General features: G+C 41.8%; 1 protein-coding gene across 2 annotated transcripts; it reads right to left on the bottom strand.

Moving 5' to 3' along the window:
• Positions 1-3,204: 3,204 nt before the first annotated feature.
• ulk3 (unc-51 like kinase 3) lies at positions 3,205-17,148 on the bottom strand. 2 transcript variants are annotated; one of them, XM_083993982.1, is made up of 17 exons: positions 17,052-17,148; positions 16,301-16,466; positions 15,635-15,775; positions 15,297-15,417; positions 15,019-15,114; positions 14,521-14,664; positions 13,841-13,923; positions 12,671-12,826; positions 12,340-12,445; positions 12,158-12,198; positions 11,873-11,975; positions 11,613-11,677; positions 11,365-11,443; positions 9,602-9,642; positions 6,104-6,151; positions 5,876-5,939; positions 3,205-4,396 (listed from the first exon to the last, which is right to left on the bottom strand). In XM_083993982.1, exons 2-17 carry the CDS (start codon positions 16,403-16,405, stop codon positions 4,380-4,382), a joined length of 1,410 nt encoding a protein of 469 aa, XP_083850108.1. In that variant the 5' UTR covers positions 16,406-16,466; positions 17,052-17,148; the 3' UTR covers positions 3,205-4,379. The 2 variants fall into 2 exon arrangements, with proteins under 2 accessions (XP_083850108.1, XP_083850109.1); XM_083993983.1 differs by having other exon boundaries at positions 16,301-16,445; positions 17,052-17,125.
• Between the last annotated feature and the right edge of the window lie 705 nt (positions 17,149-17,853).

Genomic DNA, 17,853 nt, shown 5'->3' with positions numbered 1-17,853 from the left:
TAGAATATGAAGAATGTGTATATATTTTACAGTTATATGCAGTAAATCAAGCCAGTGTGTGACCACAGCAAATTGCCTTTAATAAAAAACAAACACACAAATGTAGCTTGGATTTCATCCACAAAGCCTGATAAGATTACATTTTTCATCTCATCTTGTGGGAACGTGGCAGTGAACACCTCAGAGTAGTGTCTTCCATGTGGGAGGCTCAGTTTTATAATAAAATGTTTATGAGCTGAAGTTGTGTAATTGTGTGATTTCAAGACAGAAAGAAATGGGATCAACATTGTGCCTTTGTGTTTGATTTTTGTTAAATCCATATGAACAGCTAAAATAAGTATTCAAAACAAGCTTTAGTGGTGCTTGAGAAGTAGGTGTTGCGCTTTTCACATCATTATTGATTTTCTCTCTTAACTCAGTTTATTAACTGATATTTTGCATTAGGTTTACATCATGAAACATTTAGGTGAGTGCTTGATTTAGGCTTCAATAATAAGTGAAATGGGGGGGGGGGTTATTCTCCAGTGAGCCAAGCGCCTCAGTGAGCAGTGCATGTTGCCAGGTTTCACTCTCTAATATTTAAGGGATTAGGTCAGTGTAACTGAAACCTGCAGCGGAATTTAAAGTGTCTAGTTGCAGCACAATACATCCTAATTTGCACAAAAACCACACATCAGGTCAGTTCTTTCATTTTAGGTTCAACTTGTAATCAACAAGTTTTTAGAATAGGAGATCAGCTCGACAGTCATGGAAACACACATATTCATCCAGAACTCTTGCTAATGACCATAATTTGGGGCTTGTTGCACACTTACTTTGGCATTTACGAGTCTTAACAAACTGTAAAAGAGTCATTTAGTATCGCTGCGAGGTGTCAGGTCTGGCCTGTCTTACCAATGTAATAAGTCACATCCAAATGGAACAAAAGTCTTTGAGATGCACGTCTCTGCGGTGCATATTTGTCTGTGTGCCCCCAGCCTTGCATGACGAATCAGAGTGGTGCAAGGATGAGTAATTACAGGTCTGTTACTCGAGTTAACAGGTGGCAACATCTCCGAGTCAGGAGGGAACTTCTGCGCAGCTTCTCCTGATTTTTTTGTTAACCACAGGAATCCTCAGCCACTTCCAACCGTCTATTGTGTCATGAAAACTCGGAGATAGAAAAACAAAGAGGCCCACGGCTACAGTTTAGCTCGACTCCATCTAGTTTAGTTAAGCTTGTCTTGGGTACAATCTGTCTTAACCATTGCCATGCATCTTAAAGTCCTCCAATACTGCCACTTTACCCCCTTCAACCCCCCTGCACCCTCTCCCCTCCACCACCTCCTCATCCCGATTCTGGGAGCAAAATCAAAACAAACATGAGCAGAGCAGCCTTGGAGAGTTGAGTGTGTGGAGGGAACAGGGGGACACAGAGGCAGCACTGTGCTGGAGCCCATTTTCTAAATTATCTTTATTCAACATTTCTCTGAACCCCCGTGCCCCACAACCCCCACTCTCTCTTCACTGCTCCAAAGTGGGAGGGACCCGAGGATTTAGGAGGCTCTTGTCTCTCGTAGGTACAATGTTCCATTCATGATAGCCATCGAGCCACAGTGAATGGCTGACCTGCTCTCTGTTTTCAGGGCAGGGGTTGCTGGAGTCAAGGGCACCCAGATCCTTCAGGTCTAGAGCACAGAGACCCCTCTTCATGGGTGACATTGATGGCAATTTAACTCGACCGCTGTCCGATAAACAACATCAGCAGAGGATGACAGAGAGAGAGAGAGCCTGGGAAGGGAAAAGGGTAATAGAAAGTGTTGCTGGATCTGGCGCAAGATGGAGGCTGATTAAAGCCACAGTGCTGTAGGTTGCGGTTGGGAAGAGGAGACCGGGGGCTGTCTTGGGGGATGAGGTGGTGGTGGGTTATGTTTTCCATCTCGGGACCTCCCTTCCTGGGTCGCATTACTGTAATGATATTCGACGTACTTTTTCGGGGGGAGTAATATAAATTGGCAGTACTCCCAGAAACGAGCAACAAAGCATGCACCAGGGTCAAAACTGCATCCAAATTTTCCTGGCAGCAACATGCTCATGCACAGCCACACATGCAGCAGCACCCAGTGGTTCTCCATCCTGTTGTTCCAGCACTCGGGGCCACGCTGCTCTCTCTGTTCTAACCATAAAGTCTGGGAGTGATTTACACCTGGCATACCAGGTGAATGTGATTAACCAGATGGTAGGGCAGAAAACAAACATCACTCTGACTGCTGGTCAGATTAAAAAAACCAAAGGCAACTGCACTTCATTCTGCATTTCACTGCCCAGCTTGATGTTTGCATCCAAAAGCACTGATTTTAATATCCTTTGTGTCAGTATTTCAAAAGACAGTGAGCAGAGAGATAGTGCTGCACTTCCATAAAACAGAGACAGAGACATCCTGCCTTTTTTAGTGTCTGGTAACATCTACAAACACAACATCATATCTGAGTCAAAATACAACTTACATTAAAATCCATATTTCTAGATTGTAACAGCCTAAATTATAAATTGGTTGTCTGCAAACCAAGGGAATGTTGATGACATTGCTGTGGCATCAGGGTTATTTTCTCAGACTTGACAAAGTCCCTCAAACTAATCATCACTACTTAACTCTTTCAATCCCATCAGTTATCATATTGAAGGGTTAGTCATTCTCTACTCCAGTGCTCATTCCTACTTTTCTCTAAAATGTTTGTTTTCTGAATTTTGGAGAAGGAAAATTACCACAAGGGTATGTTTTTCTTTTAACAATGTGAGTGCGACAGCATTGGCTTATTATAAGCAATTAGTACAAAGAAATGCATCTGCCATTGTAATGTAAAAGGAGCTGGATCGATCATACATGGCAGCAAAAAGATGACATACTTGAAATCAATTCTTTGTGCAAATTCCCACAGAATCGTGGATCCGGAAATTCTCAAATTCAGTTTCCATAGTTTCCCAGACCATGTGAATCATATAATTATAAAATGTCCTTACTTTCCCCTGCCTGCTCTCCTCTATCCTCCCCTCGTGGACCCGAGCCAGCTGTTTCTGCAGAGCGGCATTCCAGATGATGACGATGGCGAAAGAACAGCAGCACTGCTCCCACGACGGCACATAAATCTTTCCTCGGGTTCTGAAAGTCGAGCGTTGGCCTTGTGCTGTTGACAAAACATCTTAAGAAGTGTAGAGCAGCAGAGGTTTCAGAGATCACCGTTTTATTTTCCACTTAATTTCTCATTTAATAAATACATTATATAAAATGTACAGCTGTATAAACATTCAAATAAAAAATAAAACAACACAAAAAAATCTTGCAGGAGTCATGTTCATATTTTCCTCTTTTCACTCCTGTTTCAGGTGTTTTCCTCAGTCGCTTGAAAAATCATATTTGCAAAGTAAACGTGGAGCACTCAGGCTCTCTACCTGTCTGAAATCAAAACAGTTGGTGACGACCTACAACAGCGTGGTGGATCATCAGCCTGCTGTGACGGCTAAGCTTTTTACCATTTCACAGAGGCCTAGTTGTAAGACTTGGCTTAAGCACCACAACTCTCTGTATCCCTCAAATACCCGTCCACTGCCAAACCTAAGAAAATGCAAGTCTAGTGTAAATAAGGCAGAGGCCGCACCTCTCCAGTTTTCCCCTCATAGTGGTGGAGAGGGCTCCATCAGCGGAGAGAGCATGGTGAGCCTGTGGTTGAGCCACAGCAAAGGCAGTGCGGAAGAGGGGGGAGAGGGAGTATGTGCATGTTTGCAGAGGCCTTGATAATATACTTAATACTACAGTTCAAATTTGTTGTGATCACAGCTCACATTTGACTGTATTCACAGTTTTTAGGCATACTGCAAACATTTGTGAATGTCCTGCCCTAAAATAAAATGCAACGGTCTCAGTTAAACTCGTTTACCATGACAGTGTGGTATTGTCATACAAGCTGTCCAGCATTTACATATCAATTATGTGTCAGGGGGAGGGATTTGAGGCTAAGCAGTCCAGCACAGTGTAAAGAGCAGGGAACTAACTTTCACATTCATCAGTGTGCAAATCCAGAATTCAGCTACGGTTTCCAGTATTTTACCAGCCAAACATTTTTTTTCCCTCTCTAATAGAATAAATACAAGTTTTCCATCTGCCAAATCATCTGGTAGAAAACCTTTTGAACAACAACCAAAACATTGACCACATTTGGCTGGAAAGAGTAATATCCCACCCAGACAGTGCACTGAGTTGGTCGGGGTGAGGTGTGATGCAGGTTTGATTTGGCCCCAATAGAAGCGTGGTCGGGTGAGCGCTCTGTGTCCAACCTGACCGCTGACAGGCCGTCTGCTGCTCTGTGAAGCGTCCCAGCTGGTTCCCCTGGTCTACGACAAGTTTACTGCAAACAGCAGCCTGAGAAGACAGAATTTATACATTCGTGTTAGGTTTGGCTTTTTCAGGAATAAAACACATTTCCAATTCTAAGTTTCTGCACTATACTCCAAATAGTAAAACAGATGTGACTCTGTGGCAGCAGTGTCTGTTGTCAACTTGTTTTGGACAACTATCTATCTATCTATCTATCTATCTATCTATCTATCTATCTATCTATCTATCTATCTCTCAACACTAATTTTAATGAGCTGTAACAGGTAGTACTGTATAAAATCTGTCTCAAGTGGGTCTTCATTTTCTCTACATTTACAATACACAGCACAAATGTTGTTAATGCTTATGTAAAGTATATGTATATGAATCACATTTTTGAACCAGCGCATAAGGGGATGTCCTGTGATCATATAGTAATTTAACTTTACTAATCGGAGCCAGTGCAGCCGCTGCCACACAGCATACAGTATACATGTACCACATGATGTTGATCTTAGTCAGAGAGGGTTTAGTGCTTTGGGGACATTTTAACTGGGCCACTGTCTGACGTCTGACATGTCTGTCTGGGGGCTACAGTGAGATGGTTCTGAGTGTAACTTTGCTGCTTGTTTTGGTGTAGTCTAAGGTCAGCAGACAGACTTGGGCGTTGCTGCGACCCTCTGTAGTACAGCTGCTGTTGGATCAGTGCCAGCTAGCATGGCTGACTGTGCCGCGGTTTTATTAAAAAAACAGCAGCAGACTAAGAAGTCATGTTCTTCATGAAACTTGAGCTGCCTCTGGAGCAATTGGTGCCCTTCCCCCCCATCCCCATTTTTTTTTTATTCATAATTCCCCAGGAATGTCTTACTGAGAACAGGATATTGTCTAGGCTTTAGGTATCCACTGTCCATCTAGACGTTGAGCCTAGAAAATACTGAGAATATATAAGTTACAGCTAGGGACATTTAGGTATATTAAAACATAACCCAAACGATGTAACTCATTTTTTTTTAAATATAGTTTTATAGTCTGTTTATAGTGAATGAACAATATTGCATTCTTAAGGTTTCATGTGCAGATCATATGTTAACTCTCAAAGTATATGAAAGGTAGATTTACATGTGATTATGTGAGAGGATTGAAGGGTATGTGTGCGCCGTTGATATCTCTGCTGTTTGCGTGTTCGAAGGTTACTTTGTGCTAGTCTCACTTTCACAAGGTAAGCTTTACAAGAGGGCAGAGGACAGAGCGGCCCAGGGCTGCACTGAAATGAAATCAAAGAGCCAGACAGTGCTACGGGGTGGCCGGCACAGCAAGAGAATGGCTCATGTTTTACTAGTGGAAAAATCTCCACTGAAAGGACATTTCATTACAACTCTAGATGGCCATTCTTCATTTAACCCCCCCCCCCCCCCCCATCTTCCTGAACCAAACCTCCACATAGTTACTTATCAGTGCAGGGTTTTCAAAAACTTGCTCTCAAGGCCAGAGGAAGAGTTTACACAACACAGCGGGGGAACTCACTGCTTCTGACAGAGTCTGCAAGAGGTTCTCTATCCAGAGACACGTCTCTCTGCGTCTCTTGCATCTGAAAATTAGAAAGATGCAAGTGATGAAACATCTGAAACTGACAAGTGACAACTAAATGAAAGAGAGCAGGAGCCTACTTCTTTTTAACACATCCAAACATATTCTGCGTTCACATGTACAAATATGTTCGCACAGTCGGTTTGGGAAGGAACATGTTCTTACCGTGATATGCTTTTTGAGGTATTCAGCTCTGGTCATGAGGCTTTTAATCTGGTGAGACATAAAATTCCAATAAATTAAATTACACTTCAATAACTTTCAATAACACTTTCAATGCCACATCAGCCCAAGTCTAGCAACTTTGGTGACTCCAACTGAGTTAATGACATTAACATCAGGGCCCTGTAAGAGCCAGATTGAGTGTTGCTTAGTTTATTTATTTGAGTGTCAAAGGTCTCCAAGACTCCATGTTCAGACTGAATCGACCTGAACTGTGCTGATCTGCTTCTTGCTCTTTATTTAAAAAAACAAAAACATAATATGGTACACATGTGCAAGAACCAGCTAACTGACGTACTACTACTGTTATCATATGCTTCAGGGTGCTCTGTATTGTGGTAACCATTCCTCTGGTGATGATGAAGGTTCTTGGCTGTGTCTCCCACCTAGTTGTATCAGCAGCACTGTGTCAAAGTGGAGAGCTAGCCCTCTCTGGGATTACTGCTGTAACATCTGAGGGTCATAATGACTGGAGACCAAAACTGATGGCTTTCATAATGTTCCCTTAAAACATCAATCTATTGTGGTAAATAATCATTGAGAACACAGGTTTTCAGTTCCCCGGCTCTGACCTTATGCAGCCACAGTGCTTTCATCACAATCCCTTTAATCACCAAGTACAATAAATGTGGAAGAAATCTAGATGGGTGAGCAAGGGAGATATCGACAACTTGCAGAGCACCATTTTACATACACTGAAGTATACAGTACAACAAGACTTCACATATGTTCAGCCATAATGACACTATGTCAACATACACTGGTTAGATCAAAGCCGTGGATTACATATGAGAGGCCAGGATATTGAATTACAGCTTGCTCTACAGTAGATATGAACGCACATGGAGGCCAGTCATGGCAGCATGTGTTGGCTCTTTTGGGTTCTCACATACACACATGCTTTCGATCTAATATCCCACCCCTGCCTCCCTAATGCTGTGTTAGATTATTACAGCCGCATCTGAATTTACTTAAGACAAGCACCCATAAAACTTCAAATAGGGAGGTCTATGAGGCCCACTCAAACCCCCCAGCCCCTTTTGGGTTTGTTGGTGAAATGCTGATGTCTGTTGTAGACTTAGCTGCTGGCTAAATAAACTGCAGAAAAACAAAAGGGCTTGAAGACTTTAACAGCAGGCATGCACACGTCTTTCATACTTGTTTGTCAAAGTGGAATATCAATGCTACTAACCAGGATTTTACTCCTGAAAGTTACAGGCAGCCATCAAAAAATACGATTTCTTCAAGTATGATTAGATTACTATCCAAAAGCCAGGACAGTCTACAACAAAAAGAAAGAGAGTAAAAGGAGGGACTTTCTATGTATCTCTTTTGTAACAATTATTGCTTTATCAAGTTAAATTTCAACTTTAAAGCAGAAGTAAGCGGAATATTTGTGTTAATATAAGTCTTAAATAGTTATATCTTCCGACAGCAATCACTTACATGGAGTGTTTGGTCCGAAACACGTGTCTGTCAGTCACTCTGCTCTGCTGTAAGCTGAGGGGAAAAACATCTTGTATACTTCCTTGTATCCTACAACCTTTATCCAATGAGGAGAGAGAACGGCATGAAGGGCTGTGTGTGCAGCCAAGGGATGCGCGTGAATGTGGTGACGTAGGGACGAGGACCAATCGATCCATGACGAGGGCAGGGACTGCTAACTCCATCGGCTGACAAAAAGTTAGCCAAAACGACCGGATCGCTTACTTCTGCTTTAACTCAACCCAAACATTTGTTAAATAACTGTGGTGATCTGAGCTCAGTCTCTAGTTGAGGGAGTTTGAACCTATAGTGACTGATTTTCACTCTCACACGTTATGCAGCATTGGCCTTTATTCTAATATGGAAAACCTGCAAATAGCTAGAAAGCAGTGTCTTATGTACATATCCAACATACAAAAATGTATCTGACCACCTGATAGATATTTGTCCATCATTCAAACCTCTTTTAGGCCTTATTTTGGTTCCCACCAACTGGAAATTTACAGCTCTTCACTGAAAAAAGTGTATTTGAGTAGTAGCTGAAGTAATGTAATGTTTTGTCTTAGTCTCACTCAGTTTAGCTTAACCTACTATTGTGCCTTCAATAAAAGCAAATCCTTTAGGTTTCTATTAGTACTGTGTGTCTGACGTCATGACATCGGATCTGTTATTTTCCAGATTTTTCCCATTCCTGCATTCCTGTCCCAGACTCAGAAAGAAGGTAAGTCTAATACTTAGGACAAATAAATTTTTTGTGACTGAATAAAGTTTAACGTCAGATAAGAAATTACCCACTTGCATCCGTTCAATTTTGATTTTTATGTTTTGCAAACTTGCTTTACCAAAATGGCGTTCGTTTAGTCATGCTAACTTTAGCAAGATTTTAATAAGATTAACATTTCCAATGAATTTTCATGGTTTTGTTGTGTTCCAAGAGCTTCATGGCATCAACTAACCTGTCTAGTAACACACCTGTGGTCAGTAGCATTTAGAATTGTGAGGAGTACTGTAGCCTGCTACCAAGTTAGCCACAGCATATTGTCATTGGAGGCGTGGATGTTAGGGTGTTGTCACTTGTTTCCCTGTGTCTCCTGCTGTTTCCCCTCCCCGGCTTGTTCTGTGGTTGTACTGTGCTATATTTGAATCTCTGTTTTTCTTTTCAGCCAACTTAATATTTTGATATTTAACAAACTAAAATAAAACCTATATAGGTTTCTATAGAAACTACTTTGCTTGGAAGTCCACTATTGGGTTGTTAAGGAGCTGTATTCTACTTGTAAATAAAGTAAATAGTTGAATTGGTTAAAACTGGAAGATTTAGGTTGACTTGTCTTAAATTTAAGTTGCATTAATGAAAACCGTTGCTTTGAAAGCAAATATATGACATACATCTGACTTAAATTAATTGTGTTAATCTAACTTTTTAAAAATGATTTTTAAAACTTAATCAACATGTGTGTTACTAATTGAAATAATTTTTGGGCCAACAATTCTTTTTTGACAGTGTTTTCCAGTTAGTTGCCAATTTTGTGTCGCTGTCATTTCAAGCAGTAAAAATAGCAAAGATGCAGAAAAATCTAAACTAATTGGTTGAATGACTCTGTGCAGAGCTGAAGGGGCCAACAAAGTCTGGTGATGACAATCCTCTATTTGCAACTCTTTCCACATACGTACATGTGGTCACGTGATCCATCGCTTAGAGCCACTTTAAGAATCCAATTATAAAGTGGACAGTGATCTATGTCTATGAAACAGTACTATAGATGATAAATTACATCATTCGACCTTTACCATATAAAACTGGCACGTGACCATAGGAAGACGACTCGTGGGGCATGTGTTAGAGCAGCTAGTGTGCTCTCAGACCTGGCTGATCAGCCGAGGGCTCGCAGGAGGTGACAGATAAGTCGTTCCTACCGTGAGCACTCAACCAGAAGTCCTTCCTGGCCCACTCACCTCACTGTGAAGCAGCTCTCTCCTGCGGCCCTGCGGCTCAGCTGGCTCACATGGAGAGAGAGAAAAAATAAGACAAAGAAGAATGAGCAGAGGAAGGGAGGAGCGAGGCCAGTACCTAATCACCTTGTTTGCTCAAGAAGAGGTCAACTCCTAGATTGGATTTTGCTAGCGTGCAGACTGGGGGCTCAAGGGTGGAAATGGTTCTAATGTAAGCCAGTGTTTTCACAGCGAGTTGTCCTGGAGGGGAAACTGACAGAAGGGGAAAAGAGGGAGAGGAGGGGGCTCTCTGATGGCAAAGGCATTTTGGGAAGCTTCACAACAAAGAGCTCTGAGCCAAACAAAGAACCAATGTTTTCTCTCCACAATCCCCCTGCTGGTCTCTAACGTGCCACACAGTGAGGCTCCCTGATCCCACAGAGAGAGGCTGGTTAGGATGGCTTGAGTTTGTAGTATATCATATATTGCTGATCCAGTGACAGTTGGAGGTTCCTCTTGACACATGTACACACTAAATTAATGAGAGCAAATCACACATTTATCATATTGAAGGTGGGACTGCAATGATCTGTACTATGGATCTACGGTATTTGTCTTAATTTTGGATCCTGCAGACCGAAGATGAAGTTATTTCTCTCTGCAATTTTCGGTGACAAACTTCCAAAGCCTCCTGGTGTAGCTTCAGGAAACATGTAATATGGTTTTCTCAGTTTTCCCTATCATTGAATGAGCCTTTCACCACAAAAAAAATGCTAAACCACACAAAGGAGGTTTTTAGATTAAGCCAAGATGACTAACGAGTCAATCAAGAGTAAAGAGCAAAATACTCAGCACGCAATATGTTTCGTTTTCTCTCTTATAAACAAAAATAAATAAATGAATGAATAAAACCTACCAGCAGAGGAGTAATACGACCCAAGCCTAAATTTCAGCACCTACTGGAAGAACCTCAGATTGGACTGGACTGGGCTGGATGATTAGAGCACTTGTCCATTAGTAAGATAATAGTTTTTATTTGTTTCCAGTGTGTAATAACACAAAGCCTGTCTGAATGGGAAGCAGATGGCAGGGCTCTTATACCACACACAGGGCGCTGGCACCAGGTCTCATCCCAGCTCAAAGCCACATGTGGATCATTCTATCCCACCTCTTCCATTAGGCCGATCTTCCAGATGAGCTCATGAGCCGGGGCTAATAGACGCCAGGCCGCAGAGAGAGTCGCTGGAGACTCTTCTGTAGTTCCACTGTCTGTTTGTCTGTCTCATTAAGTGTCCCCATCTCTTCCAGCCTTTCGCTTCACTTTGTCAGTTTGTCTTTCGCTCTTTCTAAATCACTTTCAAAAAATGATTTTCCATCTATGAGAGTTTGAGTTGTTTTCACCCTCAGCCTCTTTCCAGTCTCTCTCTCTCTCTGGTTCAGAGTTTCTCTCAATTTTCCTCTCTCTGTTTCCAGTTAGCTCGCTCTTAATCTACAGTATCTCTGAATCTTCGGTTCCTCTCAGAGTGGTTCTTGTTTCTCATTTTCAGCCTTTCCCTTGAGTAGTAACTCTAAAATAATTATCGTGTTGCTCTGTTTTTTTCTTACTCTGTTTCTCTAACAACAAACGTGCAGAAGTGTAAGATGGTGAAGTGCATTATGGTCACTCAGTCATCTGCTACTGCTAAGGTGTTCTTGAGAAAAGCACTTAAATCTTTGACTACAGTGGGGTGGCTCAGTATCCAACAGTAGCAAAGGACACAAATGTATGACAGAAAGAGCTGGTCTACCTGCCAGCACCAACAGTAGTTCTCCTAAGCACTGCTGGTACACATCCAGGGCCACATGATCATCCAGTCCACTGTCTTCCTGTAAGAGGTACAATGCAACACAACGCTTCAAGTCATAATTCAACTCAATACTGATACTTTCAGTCTGTTAGCATTGTCTTTTTGTTTTTTATAGATTCTCTGTTTCACTTTTCTTTTTGGTATATATATATAAAAGTCATATCATCCAGCAGTAACCCTAAGCTAACCTTAGCAATAGCAGTAGAGGCCATCTCCAAAGCCGCCTGAAGTCTTGGTTGGTCTCGAGACATTTCTGAAATAGCAAGGAAACAGAAGAAGTATAATGGAACAAACAACAACAAACAAGTTAAATTAATATAGGAAAAAGGAAAATGTCCCCCATAATCATACTGAATTTCTCAAGCTATCCTCTCATGTAGAAACTGACCACACAATATTAATACAAGCATGTAGCGGCTCTGCCTCCACATTGAGATGTGTGCGTTACCTCGGAGGACATCCCTGGAGGTCCGGGCCTCCTCAAAGCTCAGTTTGTTGTCTGAGGCCACCAGGGCTTTCAGTTCTTCAGCTCTGGACACATACTGGCTGACCTGCGGGAAGTCCTCTTACATTGACTCAGCCTAATCACGTCTACCATGCCATATGCTCTCCCATGCACACCATATGGCATTCATAGAGAAGAATCCATTCAAAATGAAACTGGACCGTCAAAAAAAGCCCAACTGAAAATAGTAATACAAATGTGAATGAGGTGGGTGTTTTGAGGCCATACCTTCTGCCTGAGGGCATCTTTACGTTGTCGGTCTGTCTCATCTGCAAAGGGTGGAAAGACGGGATGTTTTGGTTTTACATTTGGTCAGTTTACTTTGACAGTTTGTTGCGGTGGAACAAAGGCAGGGCATTGTTGAAGGGCTTAAGCCACAGACAGGATATGAGAGTGGTTGTTGCTCTTACAGTGAATAGCAGGGACAAAGTGCTCCAGGGCACTGCAGTACAGAGAGAGAGCAGCAGACCTCTCCCCCTCCTGGTCCTTCTGAATGGCCTGCAGGACAAGCTCTTTCTGGGAGGAGAAAATAGGAACTGGCATCACTGAATCCAAACGGCTACAACTCCCCGATGCTTATGCATGCATGAAGAGTCATACGTGAAGGCACGTGGGGCAGGCATGAACACAAACCTTCTACCGAATGTGTACATGTGCCCAGTCAATCATACGCTCATTATTCACGGTCATTCTACAGTATACACGCACATGCAAGCACATACTCCACTCTCATTTTCTCACCGCTTTCACTAGGCTCTCCGCGCTTGGCATGTGCTCCAAATCCACAAAAGGGTGGGTGAAGAACTCTGCAAAGGTGATCCGGGCATCTGGATTTCTCTCCAGCAGCCGCAACAGAAGGTCCCTGCAGTTTTTGGACACCCTGGCCCCGGGTGGGAGCTCATGCACAAAATACGACCTTATTATGTTGCACTCAATCCACAGGACAAGCCAAAGGAAAAGGACAGCAGATTGTTGCCAAAGACCTTCTAGTCTCACATCACTACCTTCTGTCAAAAGATTACCTTAAACCTCTCCATGTGAATCCCTGGGTAATGGACCACATGCTAATGCAATCCAAAGTCCGACCCTAATGTTTGGCACAAGAATTCAGGTTTTACAAGGCCTTAATCATTAAAAGAACAGTTAAACTTTGTTGTCACAATGTAAATCACAGCATGGCTTGTATGTGCAGCATCAGCCGAATTAGAGCAGAGAAGCAAAAACAACTTATACATTGGCAGCAAATTAATTACTGGTCTCTTTTAACATCTTGAAATTAAGAGGTAAGAAACTTTATTTGATGTGTTTAAATATAAAAATAAAAAAATTATTAAATAAAATAAAAAAAACACATACTGTTTAAATGATAATTGTCAGTACATTTATCATTCCGGCAGGTGATTTTAAAACATTTGCATTCTGGTAAACACTTGTGCCTTCCCATACATTAAGACATTGTTTTAATTTGTATCCCAGACTGTTTGGATCTGCTACTGGAGAGGAAGAGTTATCCTCATTTCAGCTGATTGCCTACACTGTCACTCTGCTATCAATGAGACAAGGGTGAACTGTTTAAGTCTGACACCTAGTGGTTTTATAGTGAAACATTCACAGATAAAGTGAGGGAATTTTTTTTTTTGGGGGGGGGGGGTTTATGTTGACTAAAGTAAAACACTTTCACATGAACATGCTGTGGTGGAATAGTGTCAGTTTAATTTAATGGAATATTTGCTTTGCTCTTGTCATTTTCCCAAAATATAAATCATTGTGGTCTTTCAAGGGTTTACACCACTTTTTATTAGGCAATATATTTGTCATTTGTCACGCCCAGTGTAAGAAGTGACTCAGTCATATTTTCAGTGGAAATAGCACATTCACTATTGAGTAGCTCGTTTACTGCTAAACACTCACCTCTATTGGATAGTTACTCCGGATCTTCTCCTCCAGTTCTGCAAAAGACCTTGATGCAAATGGAGGTCGCCCAAACACGGCCTCTACATGAAAACAAACAATGTTTACAGCTTATAATCAGCAGGGATTCGTCAAGTATTCGTCAATTAAAATGAACTCGCCTACTGTTAAGTAAGTTAAAATATGGTAAAGGGCGTGCATGCTTAAAATATCATATTTAAAAATAAGCTGTGGTTATCTAACAGTAGCTCATCCTACTGTATATTATACATTATCACTCTACACAGAACAGTGACTGTGTTGTGCTATTGGACAATGATTGCACAATTACTCTTGGAGCTAAGGGGAAGTCAATCATGTTTTTGTTTTATGATTTATGGTACCATTATGTGTGTGACCTACTGTATGTGTTCTCTCAAGCTTGAAAGGCCAGTCTACTGATTAGTATTCAATTGCTGAACAACAGTGGTATATTTAGAAATCATTATTAATGTAGATTAATACTATGTGACACCAGATACTGTCCATGGACAACATTTTAATGTGTATTGTGTGTATTCACAAAAATGAGATATAAAAAAAATAACACCTTATCTAACTATGAGCACACAGTCTGATAAACCACTTTAAGTACTTATCGATTCAATCCAGAGATGAAAAGGTAAAGTCAAGTTACTCACCATAGAGAATGACTCCAACTGACCAGAGATCCACCCTGGAGTCGTACTGGCGCCGGCAAACCATCTCAGGAGCCATGTAAAGAGGAGAGCCTCTCAGGGCGCTCTGCTCATCCCACGGAGACATGTACTGGGCAAAACCAAAATCTGAGACCGAACCAGAAAGTTCACAACATGTTTACTATAATAGGTCACAGGGGAAATATTTTCCCTAAACCCGCCTTACACCCCTCTATAGCTCAACAAACGTGTTTTAATGCAATGTGCACAAAGACGTTTTCTTTCTTGTTCTGCAAACATAATGGCACAAACATCATGACTGTGATGGGTGTGGCAGATTCCTCACATTGTTACAATCACATCACTGGGTGCTTACAGTTACTGTATGTCCTGGTGTGGGGGTGGGGGTGTGTGTGTGTGTGTGTGTGTGTGTGTGTGTGTGTGTGTGTGTGTGTGTGTGTGTGTGTGTGTGTGTGTGTGTGTGTGTGTGTGTGAGATCACCTGCTAATTTGAGAGCAGAGCCACTGAGAAGAATGTTCTGAGGTTTCAAGTCCAGGTGTGAGATGTTTCGTTCGTTGAGAAATTGTAGGGCGCAGGCTGTTTATACAGACACATATACAAATAGACAACAAGAGAAACACAGCACTATTAACCTCTGACTGCATCACTTAACTCCTGCAACTCATAAGTACATACTTGCAATAAATGATAACAAAAAAACCATTTGATTATTTTTCTTAAACCATAATATTTGCTAAACAGGTCAGGCAATTACTCACCTATCTGTTGTAGGAAACGCCGGGCCACCCCCTCAGGTAGAAGTCTGCGACTGCGGATGAAGCGCGAGAGATCTCCACCCGAGCACCACTCCAAAATCAGATAAATGTTCTCAGCATCCCACTGTTGACAGAGACAAATTCATATAGTCACAGAGAAAGATTGCAAAAAAGAAGGAACATCAAGCCCATGATTATTACTTTCCTGCTTCGCCTATTGTATGAACAGATGCTGTCACCATGGTGAAAATTCTATCAGGTCTTTTTAAAGGAATAAAAAATGTTTACAGCTCATCCTTTGCATAAGCTGGACCTAATTTAAAAGATGAAAATAAGTATACCTGAAAGTCTTTTAGCTGGACTATGTGAGGGTGGCGCACAGTCTTTAGGATTTCAATCTCTGTGAGCAGGTTTTCTGTAGATGCCTTGTTTAGACTCTTCTTCGCAACCACCTTCACCGCCACCACCTCTCGACTGTCCCCCTGCAACATCACAGACAGGAAGATAAAATATGAGTGCTTGCAAGTGGCAATTGAAAAATGTAGCCTACTGCTTGTGCTTTTTTTTGTTGTTGCTGTTTTTAACCTCTGTAAAGCACTTTGATGGAAAGTGCTCTAAAAATAAATGTATTATTATTATTATCATTATATCACTTGGTGTGGATTGTCAAATTGCCTTTGACAAAATTGAGAATGTAAAGAATGGATTTAGTAAAGCAGCATTAAATGTTTCACACTCTGCATGTAGCCTATATTAATTTCATATACTGATTGAATTGTAAGTGTACTGCTTTAGGCTAATTGTTGTAATCAGGGCATCATTGGAAAAGAGAGCTTGCTGTCAATTGTCCATGCATGTATAAAAAACGGTGAACGGAAACATGAATGAAAAATTTCAGCCAAGAAGGAACAGGGAAGCTCACTGTTTAGATTTTTTTTTTTTTTAAGGGGGGGGGGGGAGTATGCCTTTGGACCTCTGTTGAGGTTCCTGTGACTCTACAAACTCACCTTTCTGTAGGCTTTATAGACTGTAGCATAGGTGCCACTGCCCAGCCGCTCTGTGAGGATGAAGTCTGCCAGTTTAGGAGGTGCAAAGCTTGAACCCGAGGCCATACTGACAACAGCAACATCAAATCTCTGAAGCAGGTCTGGGCTGCGATAAAAGGTTGATATGCTATTGAGACAAAATAAACGGGTCATGGTGCTAACCTTGCATCTGGTGGTGACAGAAGACAGGGTGCCTTAATTTATTGGATTTTAATCATCAACTGTTAAAGTTACAGTGTGATTAGATGAACAAGACACAGGAGTATCTGTGTTTACACAGGTGGGTTATCCAAACTCAGGCACGCCCACAGCGATTTCATTAGCCAGGAAGAAAACTTGTCAAAGATTTCAAACAAATTGAAAGTTCACTGAATAAGTTTTGTGCTGACTGTCTTTTAGTTTACCGCAAATGCATGCCTCACATCAGACATGCACGTAAAAGCTCAATTTGACACGTAATTCTTCCTATCGATAAGACAGTGAACAATAAACTGAACTTTATTGAACTATATTTGTTGCACCAGTCTTTAGCTACATACTACAGTCTTGCTAGCTAGTGTAGCACTTGCTGTGCTACTAATGTACAGAAACCATGTAGGCTACTGCTGCGCCAAATAAAGGCTGTTCGTCAACCGTGAGACAAAAATGACCGAATCACACACGTCTGCTTCCTTCTAAGGTTTATTTAAATATGTATTTAACTGACACTTACCAGGAAGCTAACAGGTCCACGGCATCTGAACGAAAAGTGAATGTTTACATGGACACAGTCAGGTCCGACAGCAGCACGCCACTGCTGCAGCGACCGGCTGACGTCACGACGTATCAGGAAACGTCACTACTGCCCCCCACCGCCTGTTCTCCGGGACTGCAGCAGTATGCAGGTCTGCAATCAGAAGAGAATGGCTGTGTTCGAAACCGCATACTTCTCCTACTACTCGTACTACTCATACTAACGATTTGAGTATGCAGTATGTTCACACTGCGCAGTATGCGATTTGCAGTAGGCGAGAAGTTCCCGGATGCATACTAGATTCGGCCGAAATGTTGAGTATACATCATGAGGTCACTACTCATACTCAAACTACCCAAGATGCAACGCAACGTGACGTCAAGGACCGCCTCTTCCTTGCCGCGAAAAAAAAAAAAAAAAAAGAACGGAGAAGGAGGAGCCGAGCGGACGAGAGGAAAAAGGAGGGGCAGCAATACAAATGTGAGCAAGCTAGCCACAGTGGGGACAGGTTCACTTCCTGTTTATAAAGTAAGAGCACTGACGTCATTGTAACGGCTTTCTTTATGGTCAATTGCAACGGGTGCTTTATTTTGACACAGCAACCGGAAGTACAGTGCTCACTACGGCTGGTTTTACTAACGCCAGAGAAGTCCGACTTCGTCCGACTAAAATTGTAAATAGGTGTTATTTTGTCATTTTTTCAACACCATGGGGATACGAAGTAGTACTTTCTCGCCTGAAAATGTTTCAAATGTTGCTGAAGTTATATATTTACACAGTT

This window comes from Trachurus trachurus (genome assembly GCF_905171665.1).
Source record: "Trachurus trachurus genome assembly, chromosome: 3".
Taxonomy (NCBI): Eukaryota; Metazoa; Chordata; class Actinopteri; order Carangiformes; family Carangidae; genus Trachurus; species Trachurus trachurus.
Note: the sequence above shows the minus strand (reverse complement) of the source record. Positions and strands in the feature narration are given on the sequence as shown.